Source organism: Eurypyga helias, unplaced genomic scaffold (genome assembly GCF_000690775.1).
Source record: "Eurypyga helias isolate BGI_N326 unplaced genomic scaffold, ASM69077v1 scaffold13641, whole genome shotgun sequence".
NCBI lineage: Eukaryota > Metazoa > Chordata > Aves > Eurypygiformes > Eurypygidae > Eurypyga > Eurypyga helias.
Genome location: NW_010230259.1, coordinates 1 through 21,656, shown reverse-complemented (window position 1 = coordinate 21,656; position 21,656 = coordinate 1). Strand labels below are relative to the sequence as shown.

The 21,656-nt window shown below is 45.7% G+C and overlaps 1 protein-coding gene across 1 annotated transcript in view; it reads right to left on the bottom strand.

Annotated features, from left to right (window-relative positions):
* ZNF592 (zinc finger protein 592) overlaps positions 1 to 21,182 on the bottom strand; it is a 37,883-nt gene extending 16,701 nt beyond the window's left edge. Inside the window, exons 1-3 of the mRNA XM_010160679.1 lie at positions 21,076 to 21,182; positions 15,701 to 18,024; positions 547 to 725 (exon numbers count right to left, since the gene is read on the bottom strand). Of these exons, the coding sequence (XP_010158981.1) occupies positions 547 to 725; positions 15,701 to 18,016 (2,495 nt within the window). The 5' untranslated portion in view covers positions 18,017 to 18,024; positions 21,076 to 21,182. The remainder of the gene's footprint in view (positions 1 to 546; positions 726 to 15,700; positions 18,025 to 21,075) is intronic.
* Positions 21,183 to 21,656: the final 474 nt, after the last annotated feature.

Here is a 21,656-nt window from a genome sequence, read left to right as displayed (position 1 = left end):
TAGGGAAAAGTAATGTTTTTTATTAAAGCAATCAATTTTGTTGGAGAAAAGACAACACACACCCCCCACCGCATCCAGAACCTTGGGAGCCTTCCTCCATCTGCCTCAGTTCATGAGAAGTGTTTGGAGACTTGTAGGGACATACAAGAAGATAATCTATGCCCTTCTCCTGAAGGCACACATCCCTCGGTCCATTATAACTGACATAAATATAAGTTTAAAACTTGAAGACATTTAGAGGATTAAGATTTGCAATCTTTTTGCTGTAAATATCAATCCTGAGATGCCTGCCTGCAACCTGAAGTCAACACAAGCGTCTTTCAGCTTAAAGCTGCCTCAAAATCATTTCTACTCTTAGAAACTTCCTCTTAAATCCATTTAGTATTTCTCCATTTCAAATGTGTTTTGTCATGCAGAAAACCATGCCAGGCCTGGGCTACATCCTCTTTGTTTCTGCTCTAAGAAACACGCATTTCCACAGATCTAAACCCAAGTTTTCCATTCTCTCTTGCCATCTCAGCACGGATCCTCTGGAGCCACACAAACCTGAATCCAACTTTGCGGGAGTAATGCAGGCAGTTCTCCTTGACATGAGTTTGGAAATAGGCAGAGCGGCAGACGGCTCCGCACTCCGGGCAACAGTACGGAGACTTGTGAGCGTGGATCCTCTGGTGAGCGCAGTAACTGCACTGGTTAGGGAGCATCATCTGGCACACTTGACACGTCTGAGGAAAGCAAGATGACATGAGTTAGTTATTTGCTTCCCACCCCCAATTCACCCTAGAAAACTTTCATGTTCAGAGGAAGCTCCAGCACCTTCCTCTAGTATTAGCATTAACTCTATGAAGCTCATCATCTTTTTCCACAACGCCCTAACCACTTCCAAAATTAGCCATTCCCAATGACAGTATCCATTCTTAAACCATGTCCTCTGTGGTTAATTTCCTTTTTTTCCCTTAAAAATAGAAAACTCAATCTTTCACCTATTAGCTCTGAAGATGTTCTGCTTTGTCACTGCTTTCATTTCAGCATTAAGGCACTTGAGAAGGAAGGCACTCTTCTCAATACGCTCGCACCAAAATCACCCAAAGTAAGCAGGAAAACTCCATTAAATCCTGACTCAAAATCTTTACTGCTGAATGCAGTTCAGTCCTGAAGTGCAGCTGTCTTCCCCACCAAACCCACAGTTCTGCCTCTTGCAGAATTTCTTTGGACCAGATGAAACCTGAGCTTTCAAAGACCACAAACTATGTGTGCTATAGCCTTATAGAAACCTCTTGATAACTAGAAATGATGCAAAGACTTGTTCTCTCCCTGTTCCTGCACCCTCTATGAAATCCATCTTTCTTCCCTACCTGTTAAAGGGCTACACTTACTATCAATACTGCTTTGCAGAACAATCATCATTTACTTGAGATGTAAAGTTTTTTAAATGGATCTGTTGTCTGATTTTCACCAGCTGTCAAACCTCTGCTCCCCTTCACAGGTGTCTCGACTCTTCTGTATTCCTTCAAAGTCCAGGAGCAGCTACTCATTCTCTGTAGAATGCACATTACCTGATGCCTAAGCAGAAGTAGAGCTGCAGTAGATACCAGCCCTCTAGCCTTGTGCCCTCTAGGAGCTGAAACGCTGTTCTGTCATTAATAAACCCATGAAAAATTACTCCTCTGCTCCTAACTCTAGCTTAAGAATGAACTACAGCAAGCAGCTAATTATGGATTATCAAATCAGGTAATGAAACGACATAATTTCTTCCCCTATGGTTAAAGAAAGTCACGGGGCTCATTAGATGAGAGACGGTGAGAAGTTGTACCAGGGGGTATGTCTACATTGTGAAACAAAGCTTTTAACATCGCACGTGCTCGCACAGATGGACCAAACCAAGTGGTACCGTCTTCACTGCTGGCAACCAGGGTAGAAACCTGGGATAGAACCTCCTAAACCTGACCAAAAAAATGAAATAAAATCAAGGCCCATGTCCGTTTCCTATACTATTTCTATTTCACGAACCATCTCTGTGGTGCTCCACTATATAACATCCATCAAGGAATTGTCAAAAACACTGCAGGTAATAGAAAACATAATTTACAATAAAATGCAAAGCCATGACAAATCTGAAAAGATTTGGGGCAAAGGGGGGTGGAGTGGATAAAAATTTAGGGTCTCAAAGAGGGAAGCTGCAGAAACTGCCAAACACATAAAAAGCCTCGGACACATGATTTGGGACATGCAGCAACTTACATTTAGAGGGGAAAGATTTCCCCAGGAAAGTGAGAAATGGGTGGAAGAAACCCTATTGTAGGACCCATGCGTGCACCCAAATGCAATTCAAATAAACTCAGGAGTATTTCAGCCCTTCCCCAGATGCTGGACAAGTCCCCTAATTACAGCAAAGAACAACAATGCTATTGAGCCGTGGTCTGAGCCTGTGAAATATAAATGGGAAGGGGAAAACAAGAACTAGAAATGCCCCCAGGACCTCTCCGTGAGGAACTGAGCAGGACCATACATTCTCCAAACCTCTCGCAAATCTCCAAGTAAGAGCTGCAAGAAGAAATTAAATGTTCAGGGCAGTTTTATTGTCTTTTATGGCTTTTTTTTTTTTCCTAACAAGGTTTCCACTCGCAACAGGAAATTTAAACACTTTGGAGTTGTTAAAACAGGACTCCTCTCACTTTGGCCCTGTTGAGTATTTAAAGCAGACTCAGCACAACCACAAGTTGAAAGCACCTTTGCCCCTGTAGCTTAGTGAAAAACATTTTGTCCTCAGATCCTGCCTGGTCAAAGCCAGTTTAGTTTTGATTTTAAGGCAGTAAAGAGACAGTTTGGGGCTCACCTCTTCCTCCACAGCATGCTATACCCACTGCTTCAAAGGCACCCTGGCATGTTAAAAATCTGAATTTTTACTGCTGTGTGTGCCTGTGCTGGGTCCAAAACATGCTAAAATTACCCGATATTAATGGGTTCCATGCCTGGGTGTTGCTGCCTGGGAGTGTGCAGGCTACGGCAGAGGAGCAGCGAGCTCCTGTCACCTCCCTCGTTATGTCAAAAGGCTCAGCAAGGACCAAAAATACACTAACATAGGGGAAAAAAGTTCAGGGGACAGCTAGGAAGAGGTATCAAAACTAGCGGTTATCTTCTCCTGGTTGTGCAAGAAGCAGGAAGCTTGCCAGCGAGTGTGTACGCACGATAGGGGAATAAAAAGCAAGACTCGGCAAGGATAAGGCTAAATGAATTTATTGCGTCTGCGGATGCTGGGGAAGAAGCTGGAAGGGTTCCCACGCCGACACCACGCTCTGCAGGGTGGGGAGGGGCACAAAAAAAACCAGCCCAAGCCTTCGAGTTCAGATCATCCCATGGGAGAGACAAGAAGTTAGGGAGTAAACAGACAAATGAAGAGCAGTGAGTCACAAAGGCAAATTAGTAAGAATAAGGAAAACTGTCATCTTTAAGCAGCATTACTTCTGTACTTGGAAAAAGTCAACACAGCTTCTCCCTTCCTGCTTCACGAACCCATCCGAGCTCTCCAGCAGTCAACAACCACGTGGGTAAAGGAAGATGTGACCTGCAGACAGGTCAGGCTACCTGGATTTCCAAAACAGTTTTGCAATACCCTTTGCTAAAGGATTTTAAGGAAACCAAACTGCCACAGCATAGGAGAGGAAGGTTTTTGCATAGATAAATAAGTGGTTAGAAGAAAGGAATAAACAGTCAGTTCTCTGACGGAGGAAGGTCCCCAGGAAGTTCTGCTGAGATTTGGGCTCTTCAAAACAGTCTCAAAGTATCTGGGAAAGGGAAACGAGCAGTGAGACAGCAAAGTCGGATGATCATGACGCAGGATAAGTAAGGGCTGACCACAGAGAACTGCCAAAAGACCATACAGGAGTGAGTGACCAAGTGATAAAATGGCAAGTTGTGTTTTTCCACTAAATCCACCAAGGAATGTAGTAGATCTGAAAAATGTTGAGTGGAGGGCAAAAAAAAAAAAAAAATCTATGTAACTAGCATCTTTACGCTCATCCTTTTCTTAACACCTGCAGAAGATGCAAGGCCAAAAGTCCTGCCCAGGGTTATTACAGGAGGGTCCACTCATCCAAGTTACACCAGGAGCTGTTGCATTTACCAGGAGCAAATGGGCAGCCGAGTGTGGGCTCCCCCACTGGAGGCTTCATCTTGGAAACGGAGTGACTCTTTTTTTTCTTTTGCAACTCTCCTGCTTTATATGAGAAACAGTAACTTGGTTCCAGATGTCACATTTTTATCTCTCTCTGAGTTTTCCATGACTTTTCAAAGAAGTCTGGCAGCAATTTGAGACATTCATTAGTCAGTTATTTCTAAAGCATGTTACCAGGGTATGATTTTGAGTTGTGTAATGTCTGTGTTTTTCATATACTCCCATCACCTACACTTTAATCAAGAGATATTTATTACAAGTTTTCTTTAATTCTGGCTTGCCTGCCACATTTCATTTGGGCTTTTCTTCCAGAAGTCACACACAAATGCTCAGAAGCTCTGCCATTTCAGAATACTGGATTTTTTTTCCCCATTTTTACTTATTAGCTTCTTCAGAAGGGGAAAAATATTAAAACGCTCACTGAGGTGAAGGTTGAAAAAACATACCACTCCAAAAATGTTCGTCTATTATCCCAACCCTGTGGCTAGAGGGGTGTTTGCAAATCAGGAAATTTATACTTAACGCACACTTCTTCTCTAGAGAGTGCCTGCGTAGAGGCAGCACTGTTAAGCTCTCTGTTGCATTGAAAGGATTGACTCCACAACTCGGTACCAAATTTGATACATTCATGAGCGTGTTTTCTCCTAAGCGCCAGCGGCACAAAGTGCCCCACATCAGAGCCAGAGCAAGTTCCTGTCTTCTCTCACAAAATTCCTGTGGCCGATTTTCTCACTCAGATAAAACCTGTGAGCAGCAAGGGCACGATCCCCAGCAACGCACACCTGAAAGGTGAACTCGGGGCACGAACCTCTTCGCTTTCACTTACTCCCAGCGCGCAAGTGGAAAGGGAACCGGCTCCAGCACAAGCAAAGAAACTTCCCACCTGTTTTAGAGTCCCTTTGCTGTTAGGGTTAAGTGGCGTTGATGAAGTTCACATCTGTTTAAGAGATGCCCCTGGACTACAAGGGTCCTCCTTGGTATGTTCATCATGTAGCTTCAGCTAAAAACATAGGGTTACGCTGACCCTAAGGCACAGGTTCGGGGCTATGAAAGAGGAAAGATTCATAAGCCTAACAATCTCTAAATTAAAAAAGAAAAAATTACTAAGGACTCAGAGTGAAACAGTTAGAGGGGAACAGAAATTATATTTTCAGAATGCAAATGTTTTAAAAAGTGCTTGTCCTTTACATATTCAAACCAAAAATCCCCCACCAGCAGTGCCCCACAGCCCCAGTTCTTCCCAAATCCAGCCTTTTGCAAGCTTTAATCTTTCTACTTGAGGCAGAGCTGCAGGGGCAGCTGATACTTCTGCAGCCAAGGGATTACAGTTAGAAATTAGCAGGATGCTTCTGCTATTAAAAAAAAAAAAAAAGTGGCAAATTACTACTTAAAGTTAACCTTTAACTTCACATTAGCTTCCACTTACTGCCTCACTGGGATAAATGCCAGGAACCTGCCTCCTTCAGTGTAGATGCTCCAGTGTGTAGAGGCATCATGTGCTGGCCCTGGCAGCACAGCTGGTCTCAACACCTTTATCTCTGCAAAGCTGTGCTCCCCGCTTCCCCACCTCCCACTGGTACGGCTGTTTGCTGGGCCATACTACAGTCAAGATCCAGAATTATTTTGGACTTGGTTTATTTCAACCATCCAGGTTACAATGCTGCTACACCGAGTTTTACCAATATGAGATGTGGCAAGCAGAGAATCTCTTTTGCTGTCACTGTGATAACTAAACTATACTCCTCCCCTGGCTCTCTTCAAATGAATAGGCATCATTGCATTAGCATGTTCAACTTATAGAATAAAAAACTCTCCAACAGACACTCAAGATTATTAATTTTAAGAAAAATCTAGAACTCAACTAATAGCCTGAAACTAGCACATTCAAGTTTCAGTGACAGAATATGTGTCAAGTCCAGCCCTAATGTAGACTTTTTATCCTAATTAACTCTTAACACTTTTATATTGTCATACCCAAGCACAGCAGATATTTTTCATTTCCTCGGTTAGAGTTGCCTATTTTAAGATGTTAGCCTAACGAGCCAATGCCACTGAGGGAGTCCGCTTGGCCTTCAGCTTAAAACACATGACCACAAGACACCCTTCATCCCAAAACTTCTCCCATCCATCCTCTCTTCTACCACTTCCAGCTTACTCCCTCTCACCTCTATTCATCCACCTCCTCCTGCTGACCTTGTTCACTCTCATTTGTATTCCTGCACCTTGCTCACTGCCCAACACTCCCAAACCTGGCGTCCTCCTCAGACCTTCACCAAGACTGACTCCTACACATACACATCTAAATCATTCCAAGACACCAGAGTGCTTAAGCCTCAATAATGCATTCAACTAAAACCTTACTCCCTGGAAATTAAGGCTGTTCAATAAACACAAAATACATTTTTGTGTATGTGGAAAAATCCCTGGTTACAGTGTCAATGTAGACCTAGAAACTTGACAGTTTTAGGAAACAAAGTAGAATTGCAATGGAAAAAAACATTAGTATCACATATCTTAGACAATGTTGCATCAAATAAGCTTAATTCTGAATTTTCTCAGCCTGTAGCACTTTTCTCTTTATGATCTCAGTTGTAATTTCAAGAATTTCAGTTTCCACATCTTTTCTTCTGAGCCGCTGTACTGGGTTTACGTGGCGAGGTTTTGGTAGTGGGGGTCTGTAGGGGTGGCCTCCCCGAGAAGACACCAGAAGCTGCTCCCGTGTCAGACAGAGCCAGCTCCAAGATGGACCCGTCGCTGCCCAAAGCTGTTATGATCTTCACCAATCACTTGGATTCTTCACTGATTCCCTTCTTACTTGACCAATCATTTACCTGCTAATCCCACCCAAAAAACTTCAACCCCACTCCAGAGGGAAGATACACAGTAAACTCCTCCACTCACCCTTTCCCAACAGTTTCTCAGGCCCCATCATTACCTCTGGATTCTTGCTTCCTGGGATTTCATACTGGTTGATGCCAATCTAATGAGTGCCTGCCACCCAAGGGGCAGCCACAGAATGGCCGAGGTTGGAAAGGACCTCCAGAGGTCACCTGGGCCAAGCCCCTGCTCAAGCAGGGCCACCTAGAGCTGGTTGTCCAGGAATGTGAGCAGATGGCTTCACCATCCAAGGATGGAGACTCCACGACCTCTTTGGGCAACCTGTGCCAGCACTCAGCCAACCCTACAATGAAAAAGTCTTTCCTGAGGTTGAGAGGGAACATCCTGTGTTTTAGTTTGTGCCCAGTGCCTCTGGGCACCACTGGAAAGAACTTTGCTTCACCTTTACTCCCCCATCAGGTGTTGATAAACACTGATAAGATCCCCCTGAGCCTTCTCCAGAATGAAGAGTCCCAGCTTTCTCGGGCTTTCCTCATAAATGAGGTAGTTCAGCTCCTTCTTCATCTTCATGGTCCTTTGCTGGACTCTATCCAGTATGTCCACGTCTCTCTTGTACAGGGGAACCCAGCAACGGAGACAGTTCTCCAGCTGTGGCCTCACCAGTGCCGAGCAGAGGGGGAGGATCACCTCCCTTGACCTGCTAGCAACAATTTATGAGGTTCCTGTTGGCCCATTTCTCCAGCCTGCCAAGGTCACACCAGATGTCAGCACAACCCTCTGTCTTATCAGCCATTCCTGCCTGTTTTGTGTCATCTGCAAACTCACGGAGGGTACACTCTGCCCCATCATCCAGATCATTAATGAAGATACTGAATGGGACTGCACCCAGTACTGACCCCGGGGTACACCGCTAGTTACTGGCCTCCAACTAGACTTCGCACGACTGATAATCATCCCCTGGGCCCAACCATTCAGTCAGATTTCAATCTACCTCACTGTCTGCTGATCCAGCCCATACTTCATCAGCTTCTCTACGAGGAGCCTATTGAATACAACACGAAAAGCCTGACTCAAGTCAAGGTAGACAATACCCAGTGCTCTCTCTCCTCATCTACCAAGACTACCTTTTCTTCATAGAATATTATCAGCTTGGTCAAGCATGACCTCCCCCTCGTTATCTGTCCTGATCACCTTCACGTTCAAGTGCCTGGAAATGGTTCCCAGGATTAGCTGCTTCATCACCTCCCCAGGGAAAAAGGTGAAGCTGAGCAGCCTGTACTTGTATGGATCCTCCTTCCTGCCCCTTTTCAAAGATAGGAGTGACATGTGCTTTCCTCCAGTCTTCAGGTACCTCTCCCAATCACCATAATCATTCAACGATTATCAGTAGTGGCCTCACTGCCACCTCCCTCTGCCTTCATGGGTGCATCTCACCAGGACCCATGGACCTGTGCATGTCTAGTTTAAGTATTCCCTGACCTGATCTTCCTGCTCCAGACCTTTGTCCCAGTCTTCAAGTCCTTAGATTCCTGAAGACTGGTCTTGCTATAGTAAGGTGAGGTGAAGGTGTCCAGTACCTCAGCTTCTTCCATGTCTTGTGCCACCAAGTCCCCTGTCCCATTCAGCAGTGGGCCCACATTTTCCTAAGTCTTTGTTTTGCTACTTATCCACTTAAAAATAACCTTCTTGTTGGCTTTGACATTCTCCACCAGATTCAATTCCAGATAGTCTTCGGCTTTCCTACATCATTCCTACATACTCAGTGCCCCCACATGCCTCCTGGGTTACTTGTCCCTGTACCTTCTGTACACTCCCTCTTTGAGTTTTGCCAAAGGTTCATCCATGCAAGCATCATGGCATTTATGCATGGGATGGACTGCTCTTGAGCCTCAAGGAGGTGGTCGTCTAATATCAACCTCCTTTCTTGGACCTCTCTTCCCTTCAGGGCCTTATCCCATGGGACTGTTTCAAGCAGATCTCTAAAGAGGCCAAAAAGTCTACTTTCTTGAAGTCCAGCACTGTGATCTTGACTTTTGTCCTCAGGACTCTGGACTCGACCAACTCCTGGTCACTGCAGCCAAGGCTGCCTTTGACCTTCACAGCCCCAGAGTGCCCTTCCTTGCTGGTGTCTATGAGGTGCAGCAGAGCACCTCTCCTCATTGGCTTCCCTATCACTTAGCTCAGGAAGTTGTTATCAGTGCTGCCCAGGAACCTCCTGGAGTGTTTATGCCCCGCTGGGTTGGCTAGCATTAGACACTTCAGAAGGCCACGTCCTCCTCACACCCTTTCCCCTCACCAGCAGGACTGAGCAAACCACCACCTGGGCTCTCATGCCCATTGCCCAGAGCTCTGCAGTCACTTTTGACATTCTCCAGGTTGCCCTCGGCAGCATCAATGGTGCACACATGGAAGAACAGGGGAGTAGAAGCCGCCTTCTTCATGCCAGAAGGCACAAGCTTCCAGCCTCAGTTTGCATCCTACCCAAGACAGACTCTGCCTTTGCCTCCAGTTGTCCCCTCTTTCCTGCTCTCAGCCACGTTTTGGCCCGCAGTTTGCACTATTTTCCCAAACTGGTGTTACCCCCTGTGGGCTGCAAGACCACCATGGCCAGGCAAGCAAGCGTGGGTGGGAAGAAGGAGAGGGTGGGATTGGCAGCAGATCAAACACCGATTTAAGCCAACCATGGAGCCACACCCTAGCTTTTCTTCTTCCCCGGTGTCTCCTCACCATCACCCCGATGCTCTGTTTTGGTCTCAGGGTGCAGCCTCTCCTTCCTATCCTGCCACTCATCTCTTTGTCTGTGCTCCCAGCAATCCCTGCCTGGAGCTCCATTCCCTCAACATGCTTTCATCACAACATCCTCCATCCCTTTGTCTCTACGAAATCCAGAAGGAAAATTTCCATATAAAACAAAATCCGTCCTTGCTAGTACCTAAGGACTGCATTAATCACCCTTGGTTTGTGAGAGAAAGTAGTGCTTTATGGGGCCAAGCGAATTTTTGTTGATTCTCAATCCCCTTGTTTTCTAAATTAAAACATGAACATGAAGGGGGGAGGAAGGGAGAGAAAAATAGCAGAGATATGGCTGCTGTCTTTCTCGCTTGATACTTGGCTGCTGGGAAATTACCAGTGCAGCATGTGGTCCTACTAGCTTCTGGCAAGTTTTAGCCAATAAATTATAAAGCATTGATTTAAGAGAGGGAAGGAAGAATTAAAAAGGCAGCAATAAAATTGCTTTTAAATAACTCCAGCGTAGGTGGCGCGTAAACAGGATATGTCACGTCTCACTGAGAAATTCTGATTGGATAAATAAAGGGTGACAGAAGAAGAAAAGGAGGGGAGAGAACAAAAGCACAAAGGTGCAAGAAAAAAATCAGAGGTCCTTAGTTTACATTTTGTACTTTATTCAAGTTCCTAACTACCATGATGGATTTTGGGTGGTCAAGTCAAAAAAGACCTAAAACCCTACACAACATCTCTGGTTACCAGTAGCTGGACAATTATGCCCAAGAGCGTCAGGAAGTACTTTGAATTCTTGCACGTTATTGTGCACTGGTCTGTCCTTGCCAAAAAAACATGTAAGCTCTGTCTCAAAATCCGTTTATGCCTTTTGTTTGTTACTTCTGCTGCAAGCCTCTTCCAGAATTCACTCCTCTGGTGATTACAGATCCTTCTCCAATTTTCTGTGTAAATCCATTTCAGTCTGTCCTTGCATCATTGTTGTCCCTAAATTTAAACAGCTCTTTTCTACAAACATCACACCGGAGTGTCCTCTGTACCCACTCTCACTCTTTAAGGAAAAGCACATCTAACATGAAGGTACCAAGAGCTGCATGGGGTTTGTTCACCTCCTGTAACTTGGGCCTAGCCCTGAAAAGGCTACAAAAACTTGTCTAATGCTGATGAACTCCCTGGGGCGATCCCTGCAAGGACAGGAAGCACCTCGTTTTAGCAGATTTAGTTTCTGGTGGGAAAAAAAGTGCCACAACCCTCACCTTAATACTGCGTCTGCTTCAGCACTGAAGGAGACCCACCCTAATTTACCAGGTCTTTGCCAAGCTAAACTCAAAGTTTTTTTAATTTCCCCTCAAGAGACCATCTTTCCATTTCTCTGGTCATTATTCCTTCACTTATTCCGGTTTATCCCTGATAAACGAAACAATACACTCTTCTCCAGCTAGGTTATTTCTGGCAGGAACAGGGAGTATTAACGCAACGCTGACTGGTACGGCAGGTTAACATAAATTCCCTGCACAGCCGTGTCATCTTGGTCATTCAGAGTCTTCTCGTGAGCAAGCCACACACATTCTGCTTTTCAGTTATGTCATCCCATTCCTACTCAATCTTCAAGATCCTCCAGGTCCTCCTGTAATACTCCCAGTTTCCTACGATTTCTTACTCTATGGGTTCATCAAATTTTATCTACACATTCATCCTCCAAGGTCCTTAATACAAACATTAACTGCAGAGGTATCCTGAAGCCATCCCTCGGGAGGTCTTAGCAGCAACCTGTCCCCAGCTGCAGTCACCTCCCTCTTACCTCATCCTGCTCCGACCTCATAATTCGATTTCTTCAGTACAGCCATTCCCCACATGGCACTCTAACAACCATCTCATTGAACGTCAAGATTAGAACCTACTAATTTCTCTACTCCAAAAACACATTACAGAAGATGTATATCAGATCAATTTGACATAAACTACACCTATTTAACTACCCTTTTTTCCCCCAAAAAAATATTGCTCTAAAACATAACACTGATGTAGTCAGACCAACCAGACCTGAAGTTACAAACATCTGCTACCGGCTCTTGAACATCTGGACAGGCATAACGCCTACATGCAGCACAGCTTCTAGGCTGAAGAAAATCCAACCTACCAGATATTCAAATTCATATACTGTTTGCTTCTTGCAGTCTTGCGACTGAAAAGCCATAAACATATCCTATCACGGGACTCAATTCAGAAGCTTGCAAAATTGCAGAATTGGCCTCACTAGTCTCCAAAAAAAGGCAAAGTAACTGTGATCTGTTAAGATGACCCACTCAAAACATACGTCCAGTAAATCCAGTTCTTTCTGAAGTGGATTAGCTCACAGTTCACAAAGCCTGTGTCTTCCCAGTAAGCCAGAGAGACCCCACTGTGGTATCTGGCTGAGACGAACTGCCTTCATCTTATGTATATTCTATATAAAAATGAGCCAGGTAGGACTTCCCTGCTGTGCTTTGAACAACTGCAATCATGTGGCTGCTACAAGTCCAAAATGTAATATTAAGGTCAAGCTCTCAATCATTTTTCTAAAGGTCTTGCCACTCCACCTTCTTAACCACAGCACTGCTCCCCTCTCTTCCTTTCTTGCTCCAAATCTCCTCCTTTCCCTGCTGTCCAGACCACATCCATATCTATCTTCCTTCCTCCAAAACTGTGACCCAGCCATGTCATTCTCATTTTGGCCACACCTAGGAAACTCCTTTACCCATTATACAGCCTATTAATACAGGCTTTACCCAAGGTCATTCAGAAATCTAAGACCAAGTATGTCCCAAGCCACCAACTGGAACAAACAAACAGAAAAACCCAACAATCACCTTTTAAACCCCTACAGGAAGCGTGAAGATGTCAAAGTAATTCACAAAGTCACGGCAAGAAATTCCAATTAAAGTGAGAAGTCTTAAGTATCAACACAGGATAAGTTTCCTCATGGAGCAGAGCCAGCTTAGGCTGTTCCTCTCTCCAATCCAATCATTCCTGCCTCTTACTGCAGCTTGTTTGCCCCTCAGCTTCTGGGTAACTGAAAACATCATATTGAAAAATAAGTGTTTTTCCTGCTATTTCTTTTCTCCATCAACCCTGTTGGATCAAACCTTACTTCTTAACAAGGTGACAGTCCCATTACATATCAGGTCTAAAAAGGTGTTCGAGTTAAACTCACTATAACTGAGGACTTCAAAGTCAGCTCCGTTTCTCAAGTTATGGTCACGTTAGATGTGCACGCCACGGTTAGTAATCCATATTTGGTGTCATTTAACAGAAACACTTGTAAGAACATTGGTCAAAAATCCAGTTAGCTTATTTTCCATAGGTCAGGGGTCTCAATCTTCTAGTACAAATCCAGGTGCTGCAGATAAATCACTTTTATCCTTTGTCTTTAGCCAAAGATGCCCTTTCCCTTATCTATCCATCTATCCTTCCCAAGAATCCCCTTTTTTGGGACAAACTGGTTACCAGGCACCTGTACAGTCACAGATGATAAGCTGTAAGCCATAACACAGTGGGCACCAGCGATGCAATTTCCACCACTGCCCCAAAAAACAAGTGACCTGGCACAACTCTGGAGATGGGAACTAGAGTTTTCAACCGCTTCTACCACCTAAGGAAACCTTTGTGAGATCAGTCACTTGATCATCTCCAGCTCCTACCAACATTCCCCTTTTTTCTGACCCAAGAAATCAGCTTCATTACTGCAGAGTCAGGGATACCCACAGCATCTTCTCAGAATGGGTTTGGCTGGTTCATGTTTTCCTGTTTTAGGAGCTTATGATGCATACTCCAACAGCCTTACCTACATCCTTCTCACACCGTGTTTAACATCAGACTCACGTTCATTAACACCTCTGATATACCAAACCTTCAGCTTCTTAGGCCTCGTTACCAACAGGAGCTACCCAGCGTGCTACCCAAGTGCAACACATGATGCCAAGGCAATCCACACCATCTCCCTTGGACCGCTCCTAGAAACTGAGCGTGGTACCCATCTAATGCAGGGACCACCAGATTTCACCCATTCTTTTACCTCTCAGTCCAGTGACACCCAAATACGCCGGGTACTGGTAGAAGGCAGAGGGATGGTTTCCATTAGCTACTGCTAAATCTGGAGGCACACAATTACAGGCATATGGGCACAACTCTTATTTCCTTCAGAAGTGTAATAGCTTTGTTGAAACAGATGTTCTGGGAACAGCATGGAGCACCACCGGGCAGTCTGGAGGACAGCAGATACAGTGGAAAAGGATTCCCAGAGCAAGGCATGCATCCCACCGAGGATAAGCATGGGAAGATCATACAGGGAGGAGATGGTTTTACAAGCTCTAATGTTGCCTCTTTTTCCAATGCTCCTATTCAGAAAAACACTACAAAAATCATCTCACATCCATCTAGCAGACCTAACTTGAAGCGAGAGGCTTAATCTCTTTTCTTGGTTAAGTTACAGAACAAATTATTTGATTGCAGGCTAAAAATACTTACTATCAGACATTCCTTCTCTCTTTAGGGAGCTCTTGAATTGATAATCCCACAACAAAAATAGGAAATACATTTTTAATGTGACTGACTAACACTTCAGCTCACTTCAGAGCACTCACAGTATCCCCTCACCTGAAGGTTTTAATTCCAGACTGCTGACATTTCCTAAAAATGCATTATAGCTGAAAAGTAAGTGACAGTGTTGACAGAGCTCAGTGCTCGCTGGTCTGCCTCGGGCAAGAAACCCGATTACACAGCTGCGCCAATCCCTTCCGGCCTCACCACTTTTCACGACATAAAAGCCGTTCAGCCGTAATCTATTTTGGTTTTTGTTGCTGATGAATTTAAGAGAATGATAACAAAGCATCTAAACGGGACCACAGTGACCTCAATACTCCTGCAAGCCATTTAACAAGCGAAGGGAGGGTGGAGCACGCAGGTACTACAGTGGCATGGCAGAAACTGGCAGCCATCTCCCCGAATGTCTCGTGTTGGCACAGAGTCCTCTGTGGAGCTTGTGGAGGAGGCTGCACTGGAATCCTGGCAGCTCTGCTGGCAGCCAGATCGGCGTGGAAAGCTTTCACCTAATCTAAAGATACAAGGAGAAAGGAGTCCTGCCCTTGTTCAACTTCAGGTTGGTTTATACAGGTTGACCGTATCTTGCAAAATAAAAAACAAAAACGAAGTGTATGGTCTTGGTACACAAAGAGTATCTCCTCCTCTCCATCAGCAGAAACCTAAGCTGGAGTTTCAAAGGGGATTCGGACCCCTCGTCCACACCTACAAGGGATGCCCGCAAAGGCGGTGGAAACCTGAGCAGAGCAGCACTGGAGCAAGGCAGGAAGCCACTCTTTGAGCCCTCCTATGGAAACATGGCACCGACTCGGCCCTCTCCAACCCAACAGGCAAAAATAGCCAAAACCAGCCTTCCACCCCACATCCGTACTGCTCGCCTCTCAGCCAGTCCTGTCCCAGTACACACTTCACCAGCTAACAGTAAAACCAGCACTCAACGTTCAAAGTGTCCCACAGAAAATTTTTGGCCCAAGTACTAGGAAAGGTAAAATTAAATTGTGTCAGATCTCCTCTAGCCATGCCTGGAGCACAAAAACTCGTTTCAGGTAGTGCTCCACAGGTCCTTCCCCTCCCAGCACTCTTGCACGCCTCACACAAGTGACCTCCAGCACCTCACTTGGATGCTCAAGGACCTGCATACCCTCCTCACTACCCTTTTTGCTGGCAAAGGGTAAAACGAGGGCAAACAAACAACCCCAGAAGTCTTCTTCATGCACGCAGTCTGGGCTCAGGCGTAGCCCAAATCCTCCCCACAAGCACTTTCTTAGGCAAAGTGACTCATTTGCCACTATGATGCCTGTTTTTTCCCCTAGAGGACAATCTCTTTAGACTCAGAGAGATTTAACTAATAACATCAAAATGATAACTTACCAGTCTCTCATTATCTTCTGAAGTTCTCTGGTAATGAGCTGCTAAAGCAACGTAATCCTGCGCCTGCTTGTTACACTCTAAACACTTAAGTCCGTGACGGATTAGTCTCAATGGGTCCACATAGAGAGGCAAGGCTGGCTGAGTGTTAGCAGAAATTCCTACCCCACCTCCTGAAGCAGCACTGGACTTACACGAAGGAGAGGGTGAGTGCAAAGTCTGAGGAGCCAGAGAAGCTGAAGAGCTTGGAGAAGAAGGTGAAAACATTTGGTCGAAAGAAATTGGTTTCATTAGCAGCTGAGAACACTGCATGATAAATCCTTTGCTCTTATGATCTCTTGCATGTTTAAGCAAGCTACACTTATTAAAAAAAAGTAACGTAGTTGAACACTGAGTGCACATGACTTCAATATGAACGCTTCGTCTACTATAGTGTTGAGTCAGGCTTTTCTCTAAGGCAAACGAGTCCCCACATTCCAGGCAACAATACCCAGAGGCAGGTAAATTAATACTGGCGTCAGGTGGAGGGCTAAGGTTTGGAGTATATATTGGCACCGGATTGGCACTGTGTAGTACTTTATTAAATGCCTCCACGACGACGGGAGCAGCTTTCTTGACTTGGTGCACCAGCGGCACAGACATCTGTGTCACGGGAGGCTGATTTCGCCGCTGCGCGGATGACTTGGCCGTGACAGAAGCAGCAACGCTGTGCGGGACCAAGTTGAGATTTGCCAAGTGCACGGCTTTGGGAAGAAGGCTGGAGGTGGTCACGTTGGACGGCTGCATCACGATCCCCTGCTGCTGCCTCTTCACGCCTACTTTAATAGCACCGCCGCCGCAGTTTGGCAGCGGAGATAAGGACACGGCACACGTGCTGTTTGCGGCGGTATCTGCTTTCATACCATCTGCGTAAGGACTTGTTACGTTTGACAGCTGGATAGCCACAGCGGCCCCGTTTTTGGTTGAATTCTTGCTAGCCTCACTTTCCATAACTGCACTAGTGTCAGGGGATGGGAAAGATTTGATAAACTCTTCAGCAGATGATGTTTCCAGAGGCGACTCTTCTGAAGATTTGCCCAACTCATCATTTTCTGGCAAAATTCTAGTTACAGTCCTTTTAATTTCACCAGAGGATGTCTTGATAGTCTTTATTCTAACTTTGGGAATAGCTGGCGGAGAGCCGGCTGCCATGGAAGGAGAGCCTTTCCCACTGCTGTCACTGCACACGCTTCGAGGACTCTCGGGCTGCTTGCTGGCCTTCCTTACCACCTCTAAGGGGCTTCGGGGACTCTTTGGCGACTTGGGCATTTTTGGACTTCCCTTTGTCCCATCTCTAAAGGGACCAGGTTCCTTGGTAAGATTTGGCTGATCGCCTTTTGGAATACACGCAACCTTTTTGGCCTGAAGAGCTACTAACGCCGCCACGCAGGATGACAGTTTGGAATGAGGTGGCTTTAACCTCTGGCGAGGCGGTACCGACGAAGACATGTTCAGCTCCGGCACTGACCCCTTACTTTCTCCTAAATTATTGTGAGGGAAGTCTCCCAACACCAAGCCTTCTCCAAGAAAGCTATTGGTATCTACCAAGTCCTTCCTTGACTCCACAAACCTCTCCACTGCTTTGTCCTGTTCCCTCCTGCTCATTTCCAGCCTATTCTCTGGCTGACAGTGGATTTCCATCTTTTGTTCCTTTCTACAGTATTGATCAAACATGCTTAATTCAGGCTCTGGTACCTTCCTGAAGTGATCTAGTACTGATGCTCCTGTTGGTATATACATGGAAGGCGGTGGAAAATACGGAGTTTGGGCATGTTTGGGTTTATCACCAATACTGTTCTCTTTGAATGCATCTTCTGGTTCAGGGCTGGAAATTGGGCTAAACTGACTAAATGTCGGCAAAGGCTCTGACTTGGACTGGTCCAGTTTATCAGAGTAACTTCTTGAGCTGTCACCATTAATAAAAGTCGACTCAAACTTGCCATAATTATGCACTAAAGCGTGAGCTTCCGATGGCAGATCGGACCCACGAAACCCGTTGTGTAGCAGACCAGTCCCGAGGTGATTCCCCTCCTTTTCTGCTTCAAAGGACTCCTGGCGACTCGTGTTCTTCACTATCACACTCACAACAGGAGCATCAGAGGGAGGCAAAGAGTGGGATAAGGACACATTCTCATCTATGCAAATTCCTGACGACTTCAGGTGATTCTCATTCTCCTCCCCAGTTGACGGGATGGTCTCCTTGGCATCCAGGCTAGTTGGATCAGGGATGTCAAAAGCAGCCAAGAGGTCATCAAAGTCTGGGGTTTTCATGTCCCCCATGATGAAAGCTACAAGAAAAAAACAAAACAAAACAAAAACAAAAACACTTTGTCAGGTACTTTTTCCCCCAAGGATAAACTTTGTAAGACTCATCTGCATGAACATCTTATGTGACAAAAACCACACCTGCCCAAAACACTAATGCAGCAAGGCTAGAAACATCTGCAGCAGACACTTCAGCTTCCATTTTAACTTCTCCAAGATCCTCTTTATACACAAAGACCAGCTTTTTCAACACAGCTTTCAACACAACAGTGCTATTTTGCAGGGAAGGAACCTCTCCTGCCCAGGCTGCGTCTGAAGGATCAGTGAAAGCTCAGGTCACATCCTGCTCGAGCTGGCAGGGGCAGTTGACAGGTGACAGAAGCTGTTCACTCCCATCCTGCAACACAATCCACCCTTCTCAGGGTTGTGGGCAGAGCTGCTCCTGGTGCTTCAAGTAATGTGATGGAAGACAGCATCCCTTTCTCCCAGGGTCCCCAAGAACAGAGCTGGTTCAAACATGACCATTTAAATGACACCAAGCTCACGCAGGGGACATCTTTTCAACCTGTCAGATGCATCACTACTCCAAAAACAGCCCTTGTCACAAGCCTCAACAGAAAAGATTCAAATGTACATTGCTACAGTGTTTCTTTTTTGTTTGGTTGGGTTTTTTTCTAGAGCTAATAGGCAACAATCACTGTCTATTTCTCAACAGATTGTCACATCTGAAGAATTCAGTCCTCCTTGAAGGAAAAAAGCCAGGAGTAAACAGGTGGCCCAAGAGAAATAGGCCTGAAAAGTGAGATGACTCCCTACCCAGAGCAATTTAAATAATAGAGGTCTTGAGTAAATATTTCAATACAGCAGCTCAAGGCATGGTAAACCAAGCAGGGCTTATCCCAAACAGAGGCAGTCCTTAATGAGATAACGATGCGAGACAAAACTGTCCAAAGACAGAAAAAAGGATCGTATCCAAATCATAACAAGAAATGGTGTTCCCAGCCAGCTCTCTCTTTATAAGCCCTCCAGAAGGGAAGCGGGGACTTGCATGCTCGCCACAGAGACCTACAACAGCAGTAATCAAGCTCTGATGAGATGCATAATGAAAACTGACAGCACAGAATTACTCGAACATTTGTGTTCGCTACTGTCAGGGATACTGCTCTTCCCCCATTTAATCAAAATATTTTCAAGTTGGTGCAATATATAGACTTCCTAAATACTTAATAAGCTATTCTTTTAATACATGTTCCATTTAACCCCCAAATTTATGTGAACTGATATATGCTGTATGCAGAGGAGGAAAAATAACCCAAAGAGCATCAGCTAGCAGAGCACTAGTTCCTACCTGGCAAAGAGAACCCACAGGCAAGGTAAGTCCTGCCACGCTCACTCGACTTGGGCTGCATCAGTGCTGCCAAAGCCAGCGGCAAGCCAGGGAGAAGGAGAGGGTGGCAAGAGCCCAGAAGAAGGGGGAAGACGTGGGAGCAGGGGTGCAGGCAGAGAGGAGGGCCTCCAGGACAAGGCGGAAAGAAAGAAAGAAGCTGGCTGACACCTTCCCAAAAGGCCACTGATTTAAGGCTGCTTTCATTATTTACACTGGGTTTAAAAGTTTGTCAAGCGTCACATTAAAACAAAACAAAGCACAACCCTTCCTGCCAGGCTGCTGTGATGGGGAACAATTTACAGAGCTGGGCCAGGAGAAATCACTTCAGCAAGGAAGAGGAGGACATACTGGTCTTTGAGCTTTAGTTCAGCCATCCCTACGGACAAGCCCCGGAGGTGTTGCTTTGCTTAATCTACTGCAAAACACTGTGGAGATTTACTTGGCTTAAGAGTGGTTCGCTGTGGTTTAGCTTGAACTTGTTCTCATTCTTAAACCAAACCACAAATATGAATGTCCACAGAGGTCTGTGCAGTAATTTACAAACACATCCCTCAGCAAGGTAGAGCAGCTGTGCATGAAACCCCTGGAAGCAGAGATTATCCATACGCTCCACATCATCAGCACTTGATAAGGACTTTTGGAACACTGCAGATTACTGCAGTTGGCAAAGAGCACGGACCTGAACTTCCCTTCCTTTGGGTAGGAAAACTCATGCCAGCTGGGAGGGAGCTAGGCACCACTCGCCTCCCAAAATTTCTGGCAGGCAAATCCTTCCGCAAGGAAGACATTTCATCTGTAATGTGGAATGCTCAAGTTATATATAAAGAAAAACGAGCTTGCCAATCGCCCTCGACTTCTCCATTCTCACTCCCTAGCACCTATCCACATCTTCAGGCGCGGCAGCATTTTAAAACACAAGAAAGAATAAATCTGAGGTATCTGCAGCGTTACAAAATACGCTTTTCTTGGATTTTCAGAAGCTTTCTTGCACATCTTTGAGTCCTACAAAAGACTAGCTTATGCTCTTTGCTATTATGAGAGCACAAGCGTCTACTCCAAGTATTTCTTCACAAAATTGAGCCTTAAACATGTGATACATGAAGCGGCAATTTCTCAAAATAGAGCAAAATTGGACCCAGATTCTAGAGAAGACCAGGTAAGTATCTTGCCAATAGAACTGATTTTTAAATGACACGGATTCAAAGTTTTGACCCTTTATTTCTGTTCTCAGATAACAAAAAGTATATTAAAGGAAATTATGTCAAAGCCTCCGGCAAACTAGCTTGCCAGGAAAGCTGAAAATAAAGACCTCCATCCTTACTCCATCCTAGGGAAAAGGACTTGCCTTAGTACCCAAGTTTGGAATCCAATTTTCTCTCTTTGCTTGCCTATGAAAACATGGAGGTTGAGATTTTCACATCGATAGAAGAAGCGAGCAAAATGAGCAAAGAAGGAGGATTCACGGAGCAGAACACACATATTTCAGTGTGCAAAGCCAACCTCACAGTAGCACGTTTCTCCAGGAGGCAGAGAACTTCGAAGCCTCCAAGCCATCCAAAAAAACCCTGCGAACTCGCTCAAGGGAGTATGTCAAACCCCAAGGCCTTCTCCTGTGGCTAAGCTTCTGAGCTCTGCAGTTGGGCAGAGGGATCACCGGCTCAGCGTCCCACACCGGCACCACACAAACCTTTTGCTAGCGGTGCTATTCCTGGGGACTTTGGGAGATCTGCAGCAGCTCCTCTGCAGCTTTCAAACCAGCGCGTACCATACTGTTGGAGGAGGAGGTTCACGATTGCCACCTAACAGGAGAGCATAACAACACAATCACACCAAGGTTACGGAATAAAGGAAAACAATAATATTGATAAATCTGCAAAACAACAGCGAGGTACAAGGGAAGACATCTGCCAAGGGCTGCTCTGCTGGGTCCCGAAGAGGCAGACGTCTCCTGGAGGGGATGCAGGAGGGAGGCAGACAGGCAGCGCCTGCCAGGGGAATGCTTTGGGAAGGCAGGGATGGCAGGAGCAGGGGCCGAGGAAGCGCGGGGAGCGCAGGCCAACTGGCAGCGGGCGAGACGGCCCAGGGAAGCGGCTGCCCCGGGGCTGTCAGGGCTGCGGGGAGGGAACGGGACCGGGGAAACAGCAGCTGGAGGAGGATTAAAGCGGAGGCTTCGCGGCAGCGGGGATCCGGTCGTTTAACACCCATCAAAGTTTCAGGAGCCGGGTACGGGAAGGCGGTACGACCCGGAATAACAGCGCGAGCGGGTCC